The sequence below is a fragment of the Platalea leucorodia genome (assembly GCF_965183815.1).
Source record: "Platalea leucorodia genome assembly, chromosome: 9".
NCBI lineage: Eukaryota > Metazoa > Chordata > Aves > Pelecaniformes > Threskiornithidae > Platalea > Platalea leucorodia.
In genome coordinates, this window is record NC_138831.1 from 14,168,966 (window position 1) to 14,190,927 (window position 21,962).

Genomic DNA, 21,962 nt, shown 5'->3' on the forward strand with positions numbered 1-21,962 from the left:
AAAGATTGTAACAGGTTTTTGATATCACTTAAACAGAGTTGTGTATTGCATCTGCTTTACTGATAGATGTACAATATGTTTGTATACTACTTACTGTTAGTTTACCTTGATGGTGAATGCAGATGAAACTGAATGCTGTTGGTTTTTTTTTCTAGGTAGCATATTTGATTTTTCTTATTGCCGCCAAACATCTGATATTTGTTTGCATACTGTACGCATCAAAGTGGTGTACAACAGTAACATGATGGTTAAAGAACTGTTCTGGAGCCAAGCATTGCAGCTGAATTAATTATAACATTTCTTAAATACCACTTATTTTTTCTCCCCTCTACTTTGATCGCATATTCATATTCTTGTTAGCTAACACAGTGGGTTTGAATAATTTTGTAGGAAACAAAGTTGTTCTTCCCAGTTAGAATTAGAAATGCTAGTGAATGCGGATTGCCAAACCTCCAAGACCGTGGATCAGCACGCTTTTAGCCTAGAAACAACAAATGCTCGATACATGTTCCCACTTGTATTTTCTGGTTACTTGTCCTGTTTTGGATACACTGCTCCTATAGACAACAGAGGTGCTGCAGGTCTGTCCTGGGAGCAGCAGCTCCCGATGAGGTCTCTCCACTGACCCCAACTATTTTGACCATGGAATAGAAGTTGCCTTCTGCTCCACAGGACCAGAAGGAAAGTCTAGAGACAATCCCAGGAGCTTTAGTTACTCTTCTGAACTCAGGAGGAGGTGGAGTTTACTGAACAGCAGTTCTTGTGGTTGGATGTGTGTTGTTATCTTTGTAGTAAGTAGTAAAAATTACTGGTTTTAAATGCCAGTTGATATGACAACTGCCAGTTAGTTTAACAGAAGAGGAAAAAGGTAATGTGACAACTCCACTGTAACTTGATTTTTGGCATAGGGCTTTTATAGGCATCAAGTTGCCTTTCTAATCAGTACACATGTAGAAGGAAGATGTAGTTAAGTTTTTTGGTTGGTTTTTGTGGGTTCTTTTTTTTTTTTTTTTTGTCTGGCTTAGCCTTGTTCTGTCATGTAGCCTTCCTTACCTGCCAGACTGAGAGCAGAAAGATGGTTAAAGCACTACATCATGTACTAAACACTCTCATGTCACTGTCAGTCAAAGTAGCTCCTCTGGGATGAGAAATTGCTTGAGCTTTTGAATTTAGTCTCTTGCCTCTCCTACATGTTCACTATTTGGCCCAAGCGGTGATAGGAAGCGTATGCCCCTTGGAAAAGTGCTCATCTTCTTCTACTGTTGCTTCCAGAGTAACTTGCATTTTTTTCTTTTTTTGGGGACTTTTGGAAGCAGCTGGTTGGAAAGCTCTCTTCATGTTTATTTTACATCTTGTCTCCCTGCCGCTTCCCCCATTCCCATCTGATTCCATAAAATGCAGCTCCTGTGCTGCAGGTTTCACACTAATAATCTATAGGAATGATTTTTAATCTGCTGAGTTGTAGTGACAAGAAGCAGGCGGTGGCAGGAGTCCTGACGTTAGCACCAGCCTTGTGGGGAGGGCAGCGATCCCTGACCAGCTGCAGGCAGGTGTTGAGCTTCTCTGTTTGGAAGTGATGTCTGAAATTTGGTAAAGGACTGGTAATTTCCAGACAGGTTTTTGTCTTTCCAGTGCTTTGGGGTATAAAGATTTCTCTAAGGTACCTTTTGTGGGTGCCAGCTTTGTATCAAGAGCAGTGTGGCTGCGGCAGTTTTGTATGAGCCAATTAATGCACACTTACATTGTTGCATTTACTTGTTTGTCCTTTAAAGGTCTCTTGTGAAAGTTTAGAAAGTATTCGCTTGCATGACAGCTAATATTAAACCTTGTAGTTAATGATATTTTGAATCTATAGTCAGACAACTAATTTCATTTGAAATACAACTGAAAATCGGTGTCAAGCACTTATTTTGTGAAGGGAGATCAAAATACTTCATCCTGACAGGTTTTTAATATGAAATTATTCTTGGCTAGATCCCCCCCCCCCTTTTTTTTTTAAGTCCCCTTCCTCCCCTCTCAGGGTGGTACTGCTGTAACCACAGCACACTGCCATTAGCAGCACAGTAGCTCCCAGTTAAAATAATCACCAGTTTTCCTTTTTTGCATAAAGACCTTATAAAAATCTGTTAATCCAACTGCGGTGTTTGTGTGTCTGCCCATTGCTGGCAGTACCACCAGCTTTTGTATGGCTCTCTGAATTACTGGGAATTCCTGTAAAGGCTTAAGTGAGAGCAGTGCAGGGTCCGCAGGTTAACATTCAGCCTGGGAGATGTTTTGATCTCCTCTGGCCTCTGCTGATGGCAGCGGCACGTGCTCCGCGCGGCTGTGCTGGCTGCTCCCCGGGGCCGGGATGTCGGGGTTATCTGAGGACCGGTGCCCCGCAGTGTCCGCGGGCTCATGTGCTCGGATGCTGACTGCCGGCGTGACCGGGCGGCTTGGGCAGCTGCCAGCAGGGACGCGGGGAGCAAAGAGCTGGGATGCAGCAGGGATCGCTCAGGTTTCCGCTCGGCGGCTGGCAGCGTTAGATCGCATCGGTTGCTGATGGAGGGGAGAAAAGAGTGCGCCCCTGCAACATTGGTGAAATGGCAAAATAGGATAGGTTTGAGAAGATGGGATTGCTTGCTCACAAAACCATTTCTAATGTTACCCTTTCTCTAATCCTTCTCTTCATTTTGTGTTCGTGCTGTACAGATGCCACTTTTTTACATTTGAAATTGAGACAATAGGTCTTAATTTAAAAAAACAAAAAGCTCTTTGAGAATAAAATTGCCTAGAAAGCTTCAGCACAAAATCTGAACTCTAGCAGTTTATGGTGCTGGGAACACGTAATTTTTTTTTGAGCCCCATGAGACCCCCTGGTGTCCCAGCCTGCCCAAGCACATCCGGAGGTGCTCAGTGGATTTTTTCCAAATCTCCAGGGTTTCGGTTCCCCCTCCCTTTGCTGCAAGTAGGCTAATGATAACAGCAGTTCCCTTGCTACTGAATATTAGTAGTTTATTTATTCATTAAACTCACATCGTGATTTCATTATCCTCTTTGAATCAAGGGTGAGGCACTCAGGCAAGTTTTGGTCAACCGTTACTACGGCAATGTGAGACCGGCGGGACGGCGCGAGAGCCTCACCACCTTCGGCAATGGCCCCTTGTCTGCCGGAGGCGCCAGCAAAGCCGGGGCAGGAGGTAGGACGTGCTCCTGCTCATCAGCGGTTTGTGTGATCTGCCCTGCCAGATGCTGTGTGTCTGTGTCTGCCTGACAAATCAGGTGAAATAGGGGGTTTTTTCCCCCTTTTGGACTTTTTCCCCTACTGTTCTGTCCTATGAAATCCCAAAAAAGAAGAAACTATCCACATGGATGGGGAAGAAGTCCTGCTTGCATGTCGCTACTGGTTTTGGAAACTCCAATGTGTTTTTACTCCCCTTGAGGGATTCCACTTTAGGCTGAGCAGAGCATCGCTCTCCTGTCTCTAATCGTGTCAGCTGCTTTTTCTTCATGTAGATGAGAGCAGTGTTCTTTTTCTCTCCTGACTGCATTTGAGAAAGTACTCTAAAATTAAGCAGGCAGAGGTTTTTATACTTTCCAGAGACTGTCTTGGGTTGGCTTGAATTTTGTGACTTCGCTTTGAATGAATGTACTTAGAAAACCTGATCAATTTAATATTTGCAGTAATATTTGGGAAATGCGCTCATAGGGATATCAGATTATTAACCATATCTGAAACAAAAACATTTAATTGTATTACAGAGAGATTGTGGGGTAGCATGAGCAAAAATTCAGTTTGAAGTCAGTTATAAGGTGTGCAGTTTATTTAATTTGAGACCATTGCTACAAAGGTCAGTAATGTCAAGCATGTTTTATCAAAACACCGTTCAGTGGGTTTTGCCTCTTCAAAATAAAGACAGCGGGTAATCCTGTTGAAAGCAGGCCTGATCAGAAAAAAACACACACAAAAAAAATTTCCCCCTATTTTCTGAAGTTGATATATATTTCATTTGTCCTTGTGTTGTGCTGCCTGCTGCCATACTCTTGCACTTTATAGAGCATTGGCTTTGCCATCCTCTGGAATTTGTCTTGCCTTTTCCCCTTCCCCTCACTGGTCCTGCAGAGCCTCTGCCTTTCCTTGTATCCCTGAATCCATGCTGTTTCCGGAATCCTCTTCCAATACACCATCCCTCTTCCCATCTTCTGCTGCTAACAAAGGCAGCAGCGGCAGTAACCATTTCCCATTGTCAGCCCAGGACACCACCTCCCGCAGACTCGCACATATGAAAGCAGTGTTGAGTGCCCATCTTACAACATGCCCAATGTGTGCTTTAAGCTACAAACCCTTCCTTGCAGAAATGCTAGGAGCTGAGTTCATCACTGTTAACAAACATGTGCACACCATTTATTTGGCATAGCTTAATAATTTAAACCAGAAGAGAGGTGCCATCACCGAAGGGTAGCAGGGTTTGAATCTCAGCCTGTTTCTCATGATCACCTTTATAGGAGGAAGCTCCGGATCGAGTTCAATGAGCCGAGGTGAGATGAGTTTGGCAGATGTCCAATGTCATCTGGATAAAGAAGGTGCATCCAACCTGGTCATAGATCTCATCATGAATGCCACCAGTGACAGAGTCTTCCATGAGAGCATCCTGCTAGCCATTGCCCTTCTGGAAGGTGGGAACACTACAATACAGGTAGGGAAATGGAAAACTTAAGCTTATAACCAAAACATGTTGGGAAGGGAAACGTTTTTACAAAATCCAGGAAACTTGAGGAGGTTAAGGAGATGGGAGGGGAAATGACTAAATGATCTTTGACCTGTAATTAAGAAAAACATCAGTGTCTACCATGCAAAAGTTAACTTGTTAAATGTTTGCATGGGCACTAGGTAACTGAGGTATTTCCCAGGGCAATATAAAGGAATGTATAACAAAACAGTGTTGTAGCATAAGTTCATGTGAATACTTTTATGAGTAAGTTTAAGCAACTGCAACATGCTCAGAGACTTTTATAGCTAGCTGTTAGATTTCAGACTGGAATTTAAGATAACAGTGTATGGTAAACTTCAGACCACCATCGTTCTCCTGTAATCTTGCTGTCCTTCGTTTCTGTGTTTTAAGTCAGGATGTGGTTTCCCTAAATGAGAATTGTGCCTGGTATGGATTTTAATGAACATACACCAACTAGCTTGTACAGTATTCTTCTAAACAGAAAGTAAAACCTTATTACAGCAAAACATGCCTACAAGGATTACTGAACATGTAATATCTTATTCTTTTGACATTGCATGTGTTCTATTTGCAGTCTGTTTCAGCCTTGGACAATGGGCTTTATGCGTAGCTATTCCAGAGAGTGTTATCCCTCTCCTGCCCCACTGCTCTGCGTTTCACATGTCTGAACAAAACAATCGGTGATTTAAGAAGGTCAATTTTGCAGATTGTTCCTTTCACTCAGAGAAGTCATACATCCAAATGTTTGATATACATACAGATTTAGGCTTATAATTTGATGGCATTTGTGTTGCATCCTAATTAGGAACATTTATTTAAGTACTTAAAGATAAAACACTAACATTTTCAGAAGAGCTTGGGCAAAGAGAACTAAAAAAACTTATACATGGCCCACTTTTCCCAGTGCAGTGTAACCACTTCCCAGTCCTTTATTTGTTTCTGCCCTGAAAACCAAACTACTGAAAGACACAGTCTGTCTCTGATGTCGCTGTAGTAGCAAAGAGCCACTGCAGTGATGACATTCCTACTAGACCTCCATGGCAACTTCTGGGAGAAATGTTTGAACAGACTGCGGGTAGCGCCCCGTGTTGTGCTTAATCTAATCTAACTGTGGGCCGTTGCCAAAATGGACCATCCTGTTCTAGGTAGCTCTGCTTGTCCTCTCTTTGTACAGCTCGTGCAGCTGTGGAGTGAGTTGAATTAAGTGGCTGATCTGATAGAAAACCATTTGATCTATTCATCTGATCCCATAGAGTGTGCTAAAAAGCAGCTGTATCCTTTGGGCAGCTGTACGTGGTGAGATTTGATTAAGTGTAATGTGGGGCTGACTAGCTATAATTGATCACTAGGGTTAAAACATGCACTAGATCTCTCCAGCAGCACCCCTTGTTTTCCTGCAAACTTCTGCTGCGAGGAGAGGGAACCTCTGGGGGCTCCTTCACTGGCTCTGTAATCAATAGCCCCTTTTTTTCCCCTGTGTACATGCTCTAGGTTGAAGCTTCTTTGCAAAAGACCAAGTGGGAATCAAGCATTTAAAATCCCATGTCACTGTAAACTGCAATGACAGGATTAACATTCCTTGGGGAGAGTCACTCCTTTAAATTTCCTGCTCTTCTCCAATGTAAAGGAAGCTGAGCTTTCATCTTCCTAGCTCTCAGGGAGCCTGAGGTAACCTCACAGGTAATCATGCTGGAAGGAGAAAGAAATTCTGCACTAGCCTGACGTGGAGAGATGCTTTGCTTGTGCTGGAACCCAGAACTAATGGACTGAGTACAGTCACTTCCCGCTGCGAGCGAATCAGTGTTGGAAGCAGATTCCTTAGCTCATCTGGTCAAAACAAACAGGGAAATCGGCAATCCATCTCCAAAGACACCTTTTTCACCAAAAAGAGAGATTCTTTAGTTTGCATTTGCTGTTTGTAGCTGGGAGTCTGTAAAATAACTATGTGGTTAGGAATGAGCTGTTGGCATAGCGTGCTTATAGCAAATGGCATAACACTTTCACATCTGTGCCTTACGGTCCTGCCAGTTTCTGTTGCACTCTTGCCGTTATAGATGTTACTTCTGCTAACCAGAGTAACTCTTTTCCGTCCTTTCCCACTCAGGAGTAAGTGCTTAGCAGTTGTCTTTACCTTTAGAAAATGTTCTGGGCAGCCAACAGTTGGTGCGCGTGCGTGTACGTGCTCTAATGCAGCAGTGAAGGGCTGGGAAGGGGCTCTGGTGTAGGGCTGCTTTTAAGTACAGAATGTTTTAGGAACCAAATGACTTGTGATGCCTACAGCTAATGCTGTAAGCTCTGAGGTCTTGGACACACCCAGGAGCTCTTACTCATGCATGCAAAGTACAGAGGAGACTTTATTGAAAATATTCTATAGAGCGGTTGTAATGTCGATAATCTGTGCAATAGCAATCCAGCAGCCTGATAGCAAAAGGCAAAAAAGAAGGTTTATCAGTGCACAAAGATGTTCCCTGACTTACCTCTGTATTGGTTAATCTCCTGGTGCTAGGTAGTGAGTTCCCTGGTGCTTTGCTTTACTTGCACTGGCTCTAGCAGAGTCAGGGCCCGTGGGGACTACTACAGTGTCAGGCAAGAACAGCGCACATTCAGCGCTCTAATCTTTCAGTAGTATTTGAGTCATGGAAGCCAAGTAAAACTTTAATGGAAAAAAACGCCAACCACAAAGCTTAACTTCTGGGAGAACAGCTGGCTCATCGCTGGTGAATCAAAGCGAAGGTGGAGGTTTTGCTCTTTAGTAATATCACGATTTCAGGTCTGTATCTCCCAGAGTAATTGCTGAATGATGTCCAAGTTAAACTGGTGTCCTGAGATGGTAAATTCACATAACCAAGCTCTTCTCTCTTCACATAGTAAGAATAGTGTATCTGCTCCCCCAGAAAATACAGAAGGCTCTGAGTGCAGCCTAGCTGTTTGGGAGTGCTGCCTTTACAGGAGAGCTGCATGGGTACTCACTAGTCTGCACAGCTTCAAATCCAGCGGGTTTTATAAAGCAGTCTTTTGCTACAGCACAGTAAAGATTTATTGAGTGCAGCAGTGTCATGGTCTCCTACTTAGATTTCATTTTTACAAAATACACTGCAAAATTTGTCTGCTTATGGAAACTAGATGCTCTTACAAAAATGAACCCAATACTTTCCGTGGTCTTTTATCCTGATCTTTCTCTAATCTGTGTTCTTTTGGTAAGTTTTGCAGATTAGGTAGGGCTTCATAACCTCTGCAACCTGCAGAGTGGGTTTTCTGAAGCTCTACGGCAGTTTCCAGTAACTGCCAGTAGAAGAGTCATCTTCAGTCTCTGGACTAATAACTGCGTTCATTTTGCATCAGATCCATTTGTCATTGTGAAAGTCAACGTAGCCAAATCGGCCAGCTTTGAGGTCTAACACAGTTTATCTTCATTTCACAATTTTTTTGGTTATTATTAGCAGCTCTTGATTTATGGTACTCTGAACAAGTTCGTTCTGTGCTCAATCTGAATAATGTTTACTGAACCTAAACTGCTTATATCTGCAGGCCTTTGAGAATAGGAAACTGGTGGGATAGGGACAGGTTATGTAAAATGCTTTTTGGCAGCAAAGCCAGAAATGTGTCACCCCTGCATGGCATTTTCTTAACTCCAGGTTTTCACACGGGAAATGAATTCGGCCTGAAGTTAAGCAAAAGGTTTGTACTGACACACAGGAACTTGCACATGGTGATTGTAATATGGTTAATAATGGGAGTTCCCGGGTAACTCCCATGAGCGTTAGTGGGAGAACAGATCCTGGTGGTGTTGGGAAGGGATAACTGGAATAGGTGTTACCATTTCATTAGATACACGCAGGGCCAATATTAAGGCTAGGCAAAGTAGGTGGTTGCCAACTCCAGCAGAAAAGCACATCTAGAAATGTTCCTTATTATAATTGACAGGAGTGATTTTTATTGTATTGTTAAGAAAATTAATGTGGGGGAGAAGCAGGACTAGAAAAAATACTCCCAGTTTACCTCAGGAAAGAGGCTAAGCTGGTTGTGTGTGGCACACCGAATCCCGTGCTGCTCTTTGTTTTGCTATAGGGGTGAATGTGGCTGTGATAAATTAACTGTTCTGGGGGAAGAACAGAGGTCTTTGCCCACTTGAAGCTCTCTGGATGGAAACATTTCTGGATTATTTTTAGTTCTTGGAATTCATTTAGAAGCGCTGTCAGGTTCTTTGGTAACAGAGATGCTGATGAGAGTGTCGTAGCTGTGTCCGGTGAGCCCGTCGCTCCCGCTCAGTAGGAGCTCTGCTTTTTTTTTTTTTTTTTTTTTTTATGGGAAGCCTGCCCTCGTTTGTAAGGAGACAGAAGCGGAGGTGGAACAGCAGGGTCAAAACCGGACAACAAATTAACTTGACAAATGCTGCTGCTCACCGAACTGAAAATTACATAAACCCGTTTATTAATTTATATAACCCTCAGCATCCACCTCGAGAGAGCTGGCGTCAGCGGTTCTGCACGGAGCAGCCCGGGGGGGGGGGATGGGGATGCCCCTCCGGCCCCACGCTCTCCTCCAAAATGGCGAGGGGCGAGCGTGCCCTGCATCCGGGGCGCTGCCAGCCGGCGCGTGGCATCCGTCCCCCCGGGCTGCTGGCTTGGGTGCGCTTTGCCGGAGCTTGCGTGGCAGGTGCTGTTGCTCATAGGCATACTGCATGTGGAGCTACATCTCCTTCGGAAGAGATGAAAGTTTGGTCTGTTCCCTGCGAACACTGCAACATGGCGAGTTTTCCTTGGTTAAAGCATCCCTGGCAAATGAATGACAGTGGAGGAAGTTGCTGAGGACTTGTCCTGTAATGCTTGTCTCTCATCTGCTAAATAAAAACTATATGCGCTGTTACTCTGCCTCACCTCTGTAGAGTTTCGGGTTTCCTTGGTCGGTGGAAGTTAATGGCAAGTAAAGTCCCTTACATAACTGCCTCTCCAAGGAGACTTCGGTCTGCTCGTTTAATTAGGGATCTTCTCAAAAGTTAGATTGCGTGACAAATTACCCACACGCACATGTTGGTATTTTCAGCAAGGGAAGGTAAAATGAGGTTGATGACATGAGTTTAGTTTCAGGCATTTTTTAAGTGCTACCCCAAAGATGATGGAGAGCTACCGCTTTGAAGTGCGGTGGTGACGTCTTTCCCCCTTCATCCACAGTTCTTCCCAAGGTGGGCTGCAGACACAGAGGATGAGGTGATGGGAGTCAGCACCGAAGGAAAAGGTGATTATTTTTCAGGAAAGAAGTGGGATTTGCTCCTAGCTTTAAGGCATCTGAGCAGAGTTGCTGCTCCTGCATAGAGGATTATGATGGGATCTGCTCTACATCCCTCTTTCCCCCAGCAGCTGAGCATGGGATGAGGACCAGGGGCCACCATGACTTGAGATAGCACTGAGGAGCCTGTGGTGGTGGACTGCAGAGTTGTGCCTCAGGCACGGCGAGAGTGAATCAGTGTTGTGCTGAGCCAGGGTTTGGAGCTCACCATTAGGTGTGAGGCTCCTTTGAGATGTGACTGTACAAAAAGCTGTGTGGCTTCGAGTTGCTTTAACTTCCAGAGCTTTTCAGTTCAGCCTGCAAAGAGGAGTTGTGCATTTTGTGTGCCCTCCTTTGAGTGCTTGCTAGGGTTAGGGCCTATGGCCACACGGTACCATGTTGCCCATTGCAGAAGTAACCACAGAGGGTTCTGAACAAGCGAGATACCAGAAATGATGGCAGCCAGCTCTTCATTAGTCTGATTTAGTAGGAAATACTGGTTTGGGTAAAATGCTGGACTAACATGACTCTCGTGTCTCCAGCTCTGTCTTGCACCATACACGGACTTGGACTTAGTTGACATTTCTCCTTGTGCATTGCCACCAGTAAGAAAACTCCGGCACAGTGAATTGCGCGCTCCTTTGCTGAACTCAGTGCCTCAAACTGTCCAAAGATGATCGATAGTTATTAAATAATTGCAGAATTGATGCACAAAAGGAATTGAAATCAGAGCTATCCAATTCTTGTTTGTGTTTCTGGCACGTAGGAAAGCCGCAGGAGCCAAGTGAGCTCGGGTGCTACCCAGCGGGCAGGGAGATGGGCTCGCTTCTGTCACCGTCTGCCGCAGCCCTTGGGTTTCAGGGAGCAGTAACTTTGAGGCAGATCTGTGTCCTTCAGCTTGCTGTGGCATTGACTGTGAAATACTGGGACAAAAAGGGAAGGATAAGCAATGCTAGAAAGATCAACAGTGAAATAGTTGGAATCAGCTAGGCAATCTGCTTTATTTTTTTCACTTTCCCTGTTGGCCTAAATGCCTCCTGTCCTATTCGGTTCCCAAAACACTTACAGGTTCTTTTTCTCCATGACTGCAATTGCCCTTCAACATTGGGAGAATATTTTACAAAATGTTACAGAAGTATTGGTGATAAAAAACGTAGGTTTAGTGACACAATGGTGCTTTAGGGTTTGTGGTTTGGACTTTTTAAACCAGATTTACTACTTACAAAATTTGCAACAGTGACGGATATCTGTGAGCACACAAAATCGCACGTGATGGTAAATGCTTCAGAGGCAAGAATATCTTTGGATCGCTAAACTTTTGTAAATAGCACTTGAACTTTTGGTCATTGATAAAAAAAAAAGTGTTGACATTTCTACTGTTTGTTTATAACAGGCAGAATTCTTAAATATAGGATGTTATATATTTTTTTACTTTTTTTTTTTTAATAATACCTGTTTAGGAAACTAATGCAAAACCAGTAAGCTATTGGCATGTATTAAGTGATCACCTATGTCTTTCACCATTTTAATGAGTTTTTCTCAAGTTAAAATACACCGTAATTTTTTTTCTTACGTTCTGAGTATGTTACTTCAGAACATGACATTAAAAAAAAAAAAAAGTAAATTTTGATATGGACTACATCAACCAATGCATTCAGCTGAGGGCAGTGATCTTGTCCTTTTGTGAAAGAGAGTCCTCTCCAAAATGACGCATGCTGCAAATCCAGGCCCTCCTTCACAGCACAGGTACCTTCAAAACAAGGCACTGAACCTGCACTAGTAATTAAGTCAGTGCTGAAGAAATCCACATCCTGATGCTCTGTTGATCCGCAGCACGTGAGGAGACTGGAGATGGCAAGCCCCTGGGAGCACATGGGCTCTTTCACATCTATTTCAATGGACTTAGCACAGTGAAGTCTCAGTCTCACTTAGCCATTAGACACCACCATGTTAAAAACAAAGGAGCCCTACGATAAATGCACTGGGAGACAGAGCCAAAAGCTGCAAGGAAGCATTCCTGCGGAGATAATGTCATTTTTATTGGCAGCAGTGAGATGCATAGGTGAGATTGTAATGATACCATGTAGTCTTTCTACTTGAGCTGCAGCTGATAATACTTTTTTGAAGTATTTTGGGGCCATCGCTATTCCTCTATCATAGCATCTTTCAGTCTTTTTGCCTAAAGGGAGGTTTTGCACTTAGATTTCAAGGTGCCCATCCGTGTGATTGAGCAATATAGGTGAAAAAAGGAGGAGAGGTGCTACGTCAGGGTTCATTTGCATTGCTTGTCCTCCAGTCTCGGTAGCCTCGTATTGTTCGTGGTTGTTGGGTACCACGGACCTCTTGTGTGGCAATCCGCTTGGCGTTCGGGTGTGATCCTCGTCCTGTAAGGAGCAGGGATGTAAATCGCTAATTCTCCCTATTCTTCTCTGTGGGATCCAGGTCCAACATAAACTTTTCAGATGATCCCTAGCAGGATTAAAGTCCTCCACAAGCAGGCAGAGGCAAGCTATTCAGAAAAACAAGGTCATGCTGCCTTTTTTTTTTTTTTTTTGGGGGGGTAAGCACAGGAATCAACAAAGCGATGTTATATAACTTCTATTTATATCCCACTTGCTCACTAGCTGCAGGCATACAAGAGTAGCTGAGAAGGGAATTTAATGAGCTCTCAGGGCTTGCTCACCTTCCAGAGCGGGTAGGAGCCAGCTTGTTTTTGAAGTGCGTCAGCAAATGAAACTGGTGGTGGGTGGGTGGTTTGGGTAGGTGGACTGACTTGTTGCTATGGTTTTCTTTAATTCCTCTGTCTCTCAAGAAGATCTTACACTTTTTTTTTTTTTTTTTTTTTTTCTTTTGGGGAGTCTGCAGACTTCCTTGTTTCTCACACCTACACAGAGCTCGCCGGTTCGGTAAGGAAGTGGGATTCATGCTCCTGCCATGCAGGAGCCTTGCACAGATTAACTGAGTGACCTGGCGGGTGCGTGCTCCCACATGTATGCCGGAGGAACTCAAATAAGGCTCTGTGCTGAAAGCAGGTCAGGCCCCCAAGTCTCCCACGCTTTGGAGGCCATCTGCTCTGTCTGCGGGGGGATTTAAACCCCGAACCCAACAGCCACTTTTCTACCTGTCGTTCCCCCAGTGTGCCTTCGCCTCCTGGTGATCATCCCGTCTGACTTCATTGTCCTGGGGCTTTTGTACTGGCTCTGGGAGGGCATGAGGGGACCCTGTCTCTGTGAAGTTTGTTCTTACTTTACTCTTTGTGAAATGACTTTAAATTGCATCAAGATTTTAGGTGTTGCAGTAGTAGAAGAACATGTAGGGTATAAAGGCTCTTCCAAAATGAGTGGTGCAATTCTGCTGCTGCTTTCATTTAAAGCTGGTTGGGAAATACGAGCGTTTACACGGGTCTGTCTGCGTACGCTCGTACCCCTCCAAAAACCTCCTCCGTAAGGTGGGGCAGAATCTCCCGCTAGGAGTAGAGCCTTGCAGGATGGCACATGGATGCCCATGGCAGAGAGATTTTGTCTTATTTGTGGAAAATAGAGCTGGGAAGTCCCTATTCTACTTTCAGGACAAAGTTTATTTTACAGTTTGCAAAAAAACAGGCAATTGAGGTGTTCTGGCAGATTTTCCTTACGGGTTTATTTCAAACTGTGAAGTACGTTCAGCATGAAATATTTCAGCTGCCATTTCCTTAAGCTATGCAAGACTAATGATATCTGTCACTCACGCCCCAGACTGATGGATCTTTAGCGAGCCAGGACGTATGAAAGATTTCAAGAAAAGAGAGGGATCAGTGATATTTAAAATAAAAAAAATGAGGGGGGAGAGAAAGCAAAGTTAGGTTTGAATTTTCTGCAGTGGAAGCCCTTGCAATATGTTTAGGAAGAATGTAAAGGGTTGGCATTTGTGCCTAATTCAGTGCTTGTGTTAGCAGTGCAGTTCCCCTTAAAATGTGGCTGCTTTGAAATAGTCCAGCTATAAGAAATGGTACGGGGGTGGCAAGCTCTTTCCGCAAACATGAAGTAGCACAGAAGTTTTGCATTAGTTCATGCTGGCAGCCTGTCCGGATAACCCAAGCAAGTTAACGTCCCCGTAATAATTTCTCTCTAGTGCTGGAATAAAATGTCCTGAATTGAAGCCAGAGAGCTGATCTTTCTCTTGTATCTGGAGGGACTTTCCTCTTTGAAATATCCCTGACTAGTCAAGTTCGTGGGGTATTTTCTGTTCACTGTCATTAGAGAAATGGGGAGGGAGATGACAACAGTTTGCTTTAATTTGTGAGATGTTTGCTGGGGCTTTGCTTTCCCTTATTTATTTGTAATCAAATATTTGTTTTCCTGGGGAATTCTTTGGGATCTGTTCAGATGGTCTGGCAGGGCTTGATGGCTGTGGTCTGTTGAAACAGCTTTGTGAATTACAGAGGGTGTGGTCCAGAAAATACTCTGTCCTCTGCAGGATGACGGCAATCCCTGTTTGGGTTCTGCAGCCAAACGCTTTCCTAAAATCAGGACACCCTTCTGTCGGGAGGAAGCACGCATCTGAGCAGATGCATCTTAAACGCAACGCTTGCTCATAGGTTTTCGTTACATTTCTCCCAACGTGATCATTCAGACAGCGCATACAGTCCAGCCTGTAATTACTGAGTCTGGGGCGGAAAGCCAAGCTATTCGATGCAAAACAATCAAACGGTTGTTCCTTTTCTTGGTTGGCAAAACAGTTGTGACTTCGGGGCAGATCCAGCTAACAGGTAACAGCATAGAGGAAGGTGTTCCCAGTAAAGGTGACAGTACACACAGGCAAAACTGGGTAAGCCTTTCAAAGGCAAGAGCTAGAAATAAGCTGCCTTCAGCTGGTTCCTTTGTTTTCCATTTCACAATCCTACATTGGGCAGAGACTCAATCATAGTTAAATTTATTGTGGATTAGTTAAATTTATAGTGGCTTCATTAGCTGGGTCTATACTCAGTATACCTTACACGAAGGTTATCAGTCTGATGTGTTTTACAGCTTTGTTCTGCAAAGGGCAGATATCAGCTCTGCTGGTTAAAAAACCAGTTTGCTGGTAGTGAGACATATTGAGGAGCATTTGTACGTGCCGTGTGGTTACCCTGCCTCCGTAATCCCACTCCTGTGAGCTGCTGGGTAGTTACCTGAGCTTCTCTTCCATTCATCATTGGAAATTATGTACATTCTGTGTCAAAGATCTTGGAAGGCAGCAAGGCAGGAAGGGAGAAGAGGTGAAGTGGTAATGCTAGGAAATGTGCCCGTCCTTTACTGATTTTTTTTTTTTTTTAAAATGTGATTCTACAATCCAGATTGTTAATGATCTGCAATATTTAAGAACATGCCAAAAAATAACCACCACAGAAAAAGATATTAATTCTGAATAAAATGCCAGCAAGCAAAAATAGTATTTTCAGTTTAGCAAAAAAGGTAGGTAAACATTTAACAGCATACGTAAATAATTTGAAGGGGAGAGGATACCAAATTCCTGGGAATAACTACAGAAGAGACATAAACTTAAAAAAAAAAAAATTTAAATCGGTGACTGGAACTTAGTGACATAAAAAGGAGCTTAATCACATGTTTCCAACAGTTATTAACCACTGAAACAGACTACAGACAGGCATAGTTCATCATCTCCAATGCCTTCTAAAGAAAGACAGGATGCTTTTCTCAAGAAGATGCATTACTTAAACACAACTTTGGGCTCAGTTAATGAGTGAGAGTAAAGGGCTGATGGTGCTCAGAGGTGGGCCAGGCTGTAGCTGATAAATGCACTGCACTTTATAAACTTGGCCTTCACTTTATTGTCTAGTGAAATCAGTCACTTGGTTTGCAGCTTGTCTTCTGCAATGTTTTGCATGGACCAGGGACATAAAGTTGTATATGGTATGGTAATGGTATTTATTTACCGTCCTCCTTTGGCTCAGAGGCAGTATGCTGGAGGGCAAAGGTGCAAGAGGGATATTCTGCTGTGCATGAGGTTTCTGGTTGGATTTCTTTAGGAGCAGAGTTGGGTGATGGAGAGGAGAAGGAAGGAGAAGTTATTGCACAGGTTTCCTGGTACCTGGCGTTATTAGTTGTTTTACTCTGTGGTATTTTAATAGACCGCTTTGGATGTCAGGAGAAGGAATCAATCGGTGCAGCTGGCTTTGCAGACGTGCAGTGCCTGTGCTGGGTTCTTCTCCTTCCATCCCTTTGAAACAAATACAAGCTTATCACAATGCGGGATGTATCATATGCCTGCAAAAGCAGCAGTGTACTGCTCCTTGCCTAGTGCTTCATACCTGTATGGAAACAGTGCACCACAAAAATATATTTATTCTCCAGTCACCTGCAAGACTTTAAATGTGCAAACCTTAACGCAAGAAGATTTTTTTTCCCCTTGTATTTCTTAACAAAGCTCTTTCCATTGCCCCAAGTTAGTCTTTAATGAGTTTGTGTAGGTGGTGGTTTCTTAGTCTTTAAAAATGATTGAGAACTCTATGTGATGTCCTTGCGCCTGGTCAGCATAGCTATCGTGTTAGAAGCTTGTGCATGTCATGTGTGGATGTTTTTGAGTTTCTTTCCTTCTGTGGCTGTGTAATTAATTCCAATCACATTATCTCTGATATTCTCGCATCAGAGAGAAGTCTTGGTTCGCTTAATCGGCTGGTTGCAGTGTTCTGGAGATGTATTGCGTTTCATTGAGGTGTGTGTGCTTGTAAAGCTGTTTGCTGAATCCGGCATTCATAAAGCAAACCTCATGATCTTCTTTTGTGTCATGTGATGTCTCTTGTTCAATGGCAGTGACTCTTAAGTCTTGTTAACAAAACACAATTGAAATAAAATACAGTTTCATACTGCATGATTTTAGCACTCTGTGTGAGCAGTCAACTGGTCCACTGCCAGCATCTCACATACGAGATGAAGCTCATATCTTCACTTGCCTTTCAGGTAGCTTTTCCTGTGGTACCTTGTACTGGGATAACCAGATACAGTCCACATACTGGTATGTTATGGGTCACAGTTCCCTGCCCTGCCCTACTGTAGGTTTCTAGAAGATCACAAGTGCCAGCTTGGTGGTGGCTAAATCAGCAGGGTCTGTCTGGGGGATGAGGAGCCAGCCCGGGCTTCTCTGCTCGGGCACGGTGGGGCAGGGCACTCTTGCTGACAAGACACATGGGTTTTGGGTTTGCATCAGTTTCGTTAGGGGGCCCTCAAAGGAACGGCTGTTGTCAAATGCTTCCGTGTCAGTGGTATGTTAAAAGCACTATTCTTCAAAAACGCGTATGAGCAGAGGTTTGCTGTTCGCTTTGTTCCAGGCTGCTCTCCTATAGCACACTTGCTCTTTCAGCGGTCTTGCTTGTGGTTGTATGATGTCTGTGTGCAAGCCAGGACCCTGCCATATGTTACTCTAAAATGGCAACTCTATTTCCATTTTAAAAAAGGAGACTTTTCCAGTTTTTGTTTTGAAGCTATATCTGTAAATAAATTTTAGGATTTCTGTCATAATTATCACCACCAATTACCTGCTCAAGTGCAACTTGCAAGATCACACCTCTTAAAATACCGTATCTTTGATAGCTGGCATGTGGTTAATTCATATGTGTGAAGGTGTTAGGCATCCTCACCTAAACTGAAACAATCATTTTGTGACAACCATTGAACGTATGCACAGCACACACAAGAAAGCTTTACTGGAAATGTTTGTTTCATTTGTTTTTTTTCTCTGAAGTGCAGTGGAAAGTCAGTTAAGAAGCTTGAAAAGACGACAAAAATCAAGCCTGTCAGCAATTAACAATTACTCGCATACAAGGTATTTCTGCAGTGTGGTTCATTAAAAAAAGCTTTTCCTTCACTGCTGCTGCATCATGGGGAAACTCCTCCTGTATAGGCTCTTGAGATGTGCAGCCAGGTGACAACCATTGCTCGCCTGATGAGCAAATTGTGTTATTTTTCAGAAAACGGTTACCCTTTCTAGAACCGATAGTTTATGCTGGTTTATCTGTAAAGTATTATTATTGGTATGGTCATTGTGTAATACCGGTAGAGTAAAATTTTCAAGATGCAACTTAGATGCAAACTCTTCCTCTGTCTGTGCTTGTAGCCACCAAGTAAGAGACTCCAGAGGGTTGGCTGTCTAAATAACCCAGCCCTGGGTTTGGTTGCTGGTCAGCAGCTCAGGGAAACCATATCCATGCATCTCTTCATTGTGATTGTAATTTGATGGTATTCTGTCCATTAAGTCTGGTCAGGCCAAAGAACCAGTTTAGAATAAACAAAATAACTGGATAAGCAAACTGTCATTCAGACAAAGGATGTTTTTATTTGGGTATGTTTTATGAGAAAACATGAAAATTCTTGATATAAAGTATTGGATTACAGACTAATTCTGCAAATACTATTAAACGAATTGGGCACCCAAATCACCTTGTGTCACGCCACAGGGCCCAGCACAGTTTCTGTTGCAACGACTTTTGGTAGAAGGCATCTCTTGCAGTGCTCTGGCACGTCTGGTTTACTAGACTGTTTGAATGGATGTCAGGAGAAGGTACCAGCGTGGCTGGCTTTGCGGACGTGAGATGCCCGTCCTGGGTTCTTCTCCTTTCCCTCCTTTCTGTTAATCACTAGAAGTAAGAACGAACTCTTTAAGAGTTTACCTGAGATGCTCTGGGCAGGTAGAAGGTATTGCAATGGTGGGAGGGATATCTCATGTGAATATTGACCAACTTCTTTAAATAGTAGCGCTGCTCCTCTGTCTGTAATCAAAGACGCAACTTTATTAGTGTTTCAAAGTCATTCAGCGCTGTTCTGACTGCAGCTGCTTGGGAGTGATCAAAGGCAGGCATACCAGAGACGGCCTTGTGTGCTCCGCTTCGCAGGAAAGCGGGCAGGATATATTGCTATTCCCATTTTAATTTGTTTTTTCAATAAATCAGGCTTCATTCCTATTCATCATGTAAAGCTGTTGGATCGTGTGCCGCTGCAGAATACTAACTAATTTCATAATAACTCTGCATAAGGTGACCCACTTACAAGTTCATCCTTCAGTCGTGTTTAAGCTCTGGTCCTGATTTATGTAACAGCATATTGGTTTCATCAAGAATTGTCTGATCACTCACTGTGTTGGCTCCTTTTTGACCTGTACATGATTTGTATTCTCCTCAATTTTGGGAAGAACTTTCTGTCTCTATGCACATATGGGCAGAAGAACATTAATAAACCTTTTTAAAAGTAGTCAATGCTTTGAGTTTGTCTGTCACTTAAAGATATATTAGAGTAGGAATTAAAAGGAGGTTTAAGAAGTCTGCTGCAGACAGGGCAATGGAAACTTAGCACGAAATATCCCTCATTACATTGCCCTGTTTGTACATTTTTGGACTGTGATTAACATTGACTATTGCATGTTATGAGTCACAGTTCCTTTGATTTCAGGGCGGGAAGGCAGGACAGTTCTTTTTCCTCTGTATTTTGCTCATACTCTTTTGTTTCTGAACTGAGAATCAAATTATCTATAATTCCATTGTCCTTCCCTTACCTTAATTCATTGTACTTACCTTCATTCCATTGTTGAGAGAGAAGTGTGCTGCCTAAATGTATTAGGGCTAGTGTGATTTATTGTACTCACTTCTCTTTAAAAATGTATTTGGAAGTTGTTAATAAGGGAGTTAACATAGCTGAGACACTTGGGCTTCCTTAACAATAAAGTATGAGTTTCCATTGCTCGAGGTTTCGGTTTACTGAAAACTAATTAACCTCCCACTCCTTCAGGATATCATGCAGAGCAGAAAGGTGAAATAATCTGTATTCAAACCTGTGTATGAAGATATAGATCCTGTTCCATTTTCTCTTGTAGCATTCGTTCTTCTGCCGACTGACGGAAGATAAGAAATCTGAAAAGTTCTTTAAGGTTTTTTATGATCGCATGAAAGTGGCACAGCAAGAAATCAAGGCTACTGTCACAGTCAATACTAGTGACTTAGGAAATAAAAAGAAAGATGAAGACTCAGACAGAGATGTACCGAGCAGGAAAAGAGGTAATCCCCAGTTGTTCCATTTCTGAAGTGACAAGGGAGTAAAATGCTGTGTTTTGAACTCATTTCAATTGATGCAATAATGCTCTGATCTCTGATCCCACAGAGCAAAGTTCAGAGATCAGTGGTGCCCTGGCTCAGGATTTCAAGAGCTTCATCCCCTCTTCATCCATTTGTGAGATTGTGCTATTGAAATGATGAAAAGTATTTCTGAGATGAGACTCTGCCACCTTGTCTATCGTGACAAGCTGCCCAAATCTGATCCGTAGTAACGACCCTGGACTGTGGGTTGTGGTCAGTGCCTTCTCTAACAATAAGTGGAGAAATCCTAATATTCTTCTACAGCAGGTCCTTTTATCATAACTCCTGATAGTGCTAGATGTGTGTGCCCTAACCAATTAATACCAAAATTTATAACTTTAATATGGTTCGCATAGGAGGTGCAAAGAGAGTGACATGATATCCTTTAAACTCGAGACCCTCACATCACACTAAACATACTTACCAAAAGAACTGATGATGAATAGCTGGCCTGCGTGTGAAACTGTAATGGGAAATGTGTGAATAGATTTTGTGGTCCCCTTTATTCAGTTTGCCCTAGGAAGATCTGTTCTTGTGTGTTTTAGTGAGAGAGCCTATGACCCAAATTACCGAGGAGGTGCGAGATCAGTTACTGGAGGCCTCTGCAGCTACAAGAAAGGCTTACAACACTTACCGGAGGGAGGCTGATCCTGATGACCATTATTCGGCAGGAGAAGGAGCGCAGTCTGCGGCAGACAAGAGCAAAGATGACCTGGAGATGAGTGCTGTGATCTCAATAATGCAACCCATTCTCCGGTTCTTGCAGCTGCTCTGTGAAAACCACAATCGGGATTTGCAGGTACAGCCTGGTTCCTCAGCAGGTGTGCTCATGTCGCCTCGTGCAGTCATATCGATCTCGCTAATCCCATGCCTTTTTAAATTGATACATGACTATTTTCTTTGGCCTTGAGGATAGTCCAAAACAAGTATTCATACCTTGCTGGACAAATGGGGGGATTGAGTGCACCCTCAGTAAGTTTGCAGACAACACCAAGCTGGGTGGAAGTGTCGATCTCCTGGAGGGTAGGAAGGTCCTACAGAGGGACCTGGACAGGCTGGATCGATGGGCTGAGGCCATTTGTATGAGGTTCAACAAGGCTCAGTGCCGGGTCCTGCGCTTGGGTCACAACAACCCCATGCAACGCTACAGGCTGGGGGAGGAGTGGCTGGAGAGCTGCCTGGCAGAAAAGGACCTGGGGGTGTTGGTTGACAGCCGGCTGAACATGAGCCAGCAGTGTGCTCAGGTGGCCAAGAGGGCCAATGGCATCCTGGCTTGTGTCAGGAATAGCGTGGCCAGCAGGACCAGGGAGGTGATGGTGCCCCTGTACTCGGCACTGGTGAGGCTGCACCTCGAGTACTGTGTTCAGTTTTGGGCCCCTCCCTACAAGAAGGACATGGAGGTGCTGGAGCGTGTCCAAAGAAGGGCAATGAAGCTGGTGAAGGGTCTGGAGCACAAGTCTTATGAGGAGTGGCTGAGGGAGCTGGGGTTGTTTCGCCTGGAGAAAAGGAGGCTGAGGGGAGACCTTCGTGCTCTCTGCAACTACCTGAAAGGAGGCTGTAGTGAGGTGGGGGTTGGTCTCTTCTCCCAAGTAACAAGCAATAGGACAAGAGGAAATGGGCTCAAGTTGTGCCAGGGGAGGTTTAGATTAGACATTAGGAAAAATTTCTTCATGGAGAGAGTGGTTTGGCGTTGGAACAGACTGCCCAGGGAAGTGGTACAATCACAGTCCCTGGAAGTATTTAAAAAACGTGTGGATGTGGTGCTTAGGGACATGGTTTAGAGGTGAACCAGGCAGTTAGGTTAACAGGTTGGGCTCAATGATCTCAGAGGTCCTTTTCAACCTTAGTAATTCTATGATAAATACAGGGAAGTCTAGTTATCCAGT

The 21,962-nt window shown here is 43.7% G+C and overlaps 1 protein-coding gene across 4 annotated transcripts in view; it reads left to right on the forward strand.

Annotated features, from left to right (window-relative positions):
• The window catches only part of ITPR1 (inositol 1,4,5-trisphosphate receptor type 1), a 186,530-nt gene that overhangs the window by 117,451 nt on the left and 47,117 nt on the right, over window positions 1–21,962 (forward strand). For all 4 annotated transcript variants that reach the window (XM_082321383.1, XM_082321382.1, XM_082321385.1 and 1 more), the window contains 4 exons: window positions 3,047–3,179; window positions 4,486–4,676; window positions 19,818–19,998; window positions 20,622–20,875. In XM_082321383.1, coding sequence (XP_082177509.1) covers window positions 3,047–3,179; window positions 4,486–4,676; window positions 19,818–19,998; window positions 20,622–20,875 — 759 coding nt within the window. The remainder of the gene's footprint in view (window positions 1–3,046; window positions 3,180–4,485; window positions 4,677–19,817; window positions 19,999–20,621; window positions 20,876–21,962) is intronic.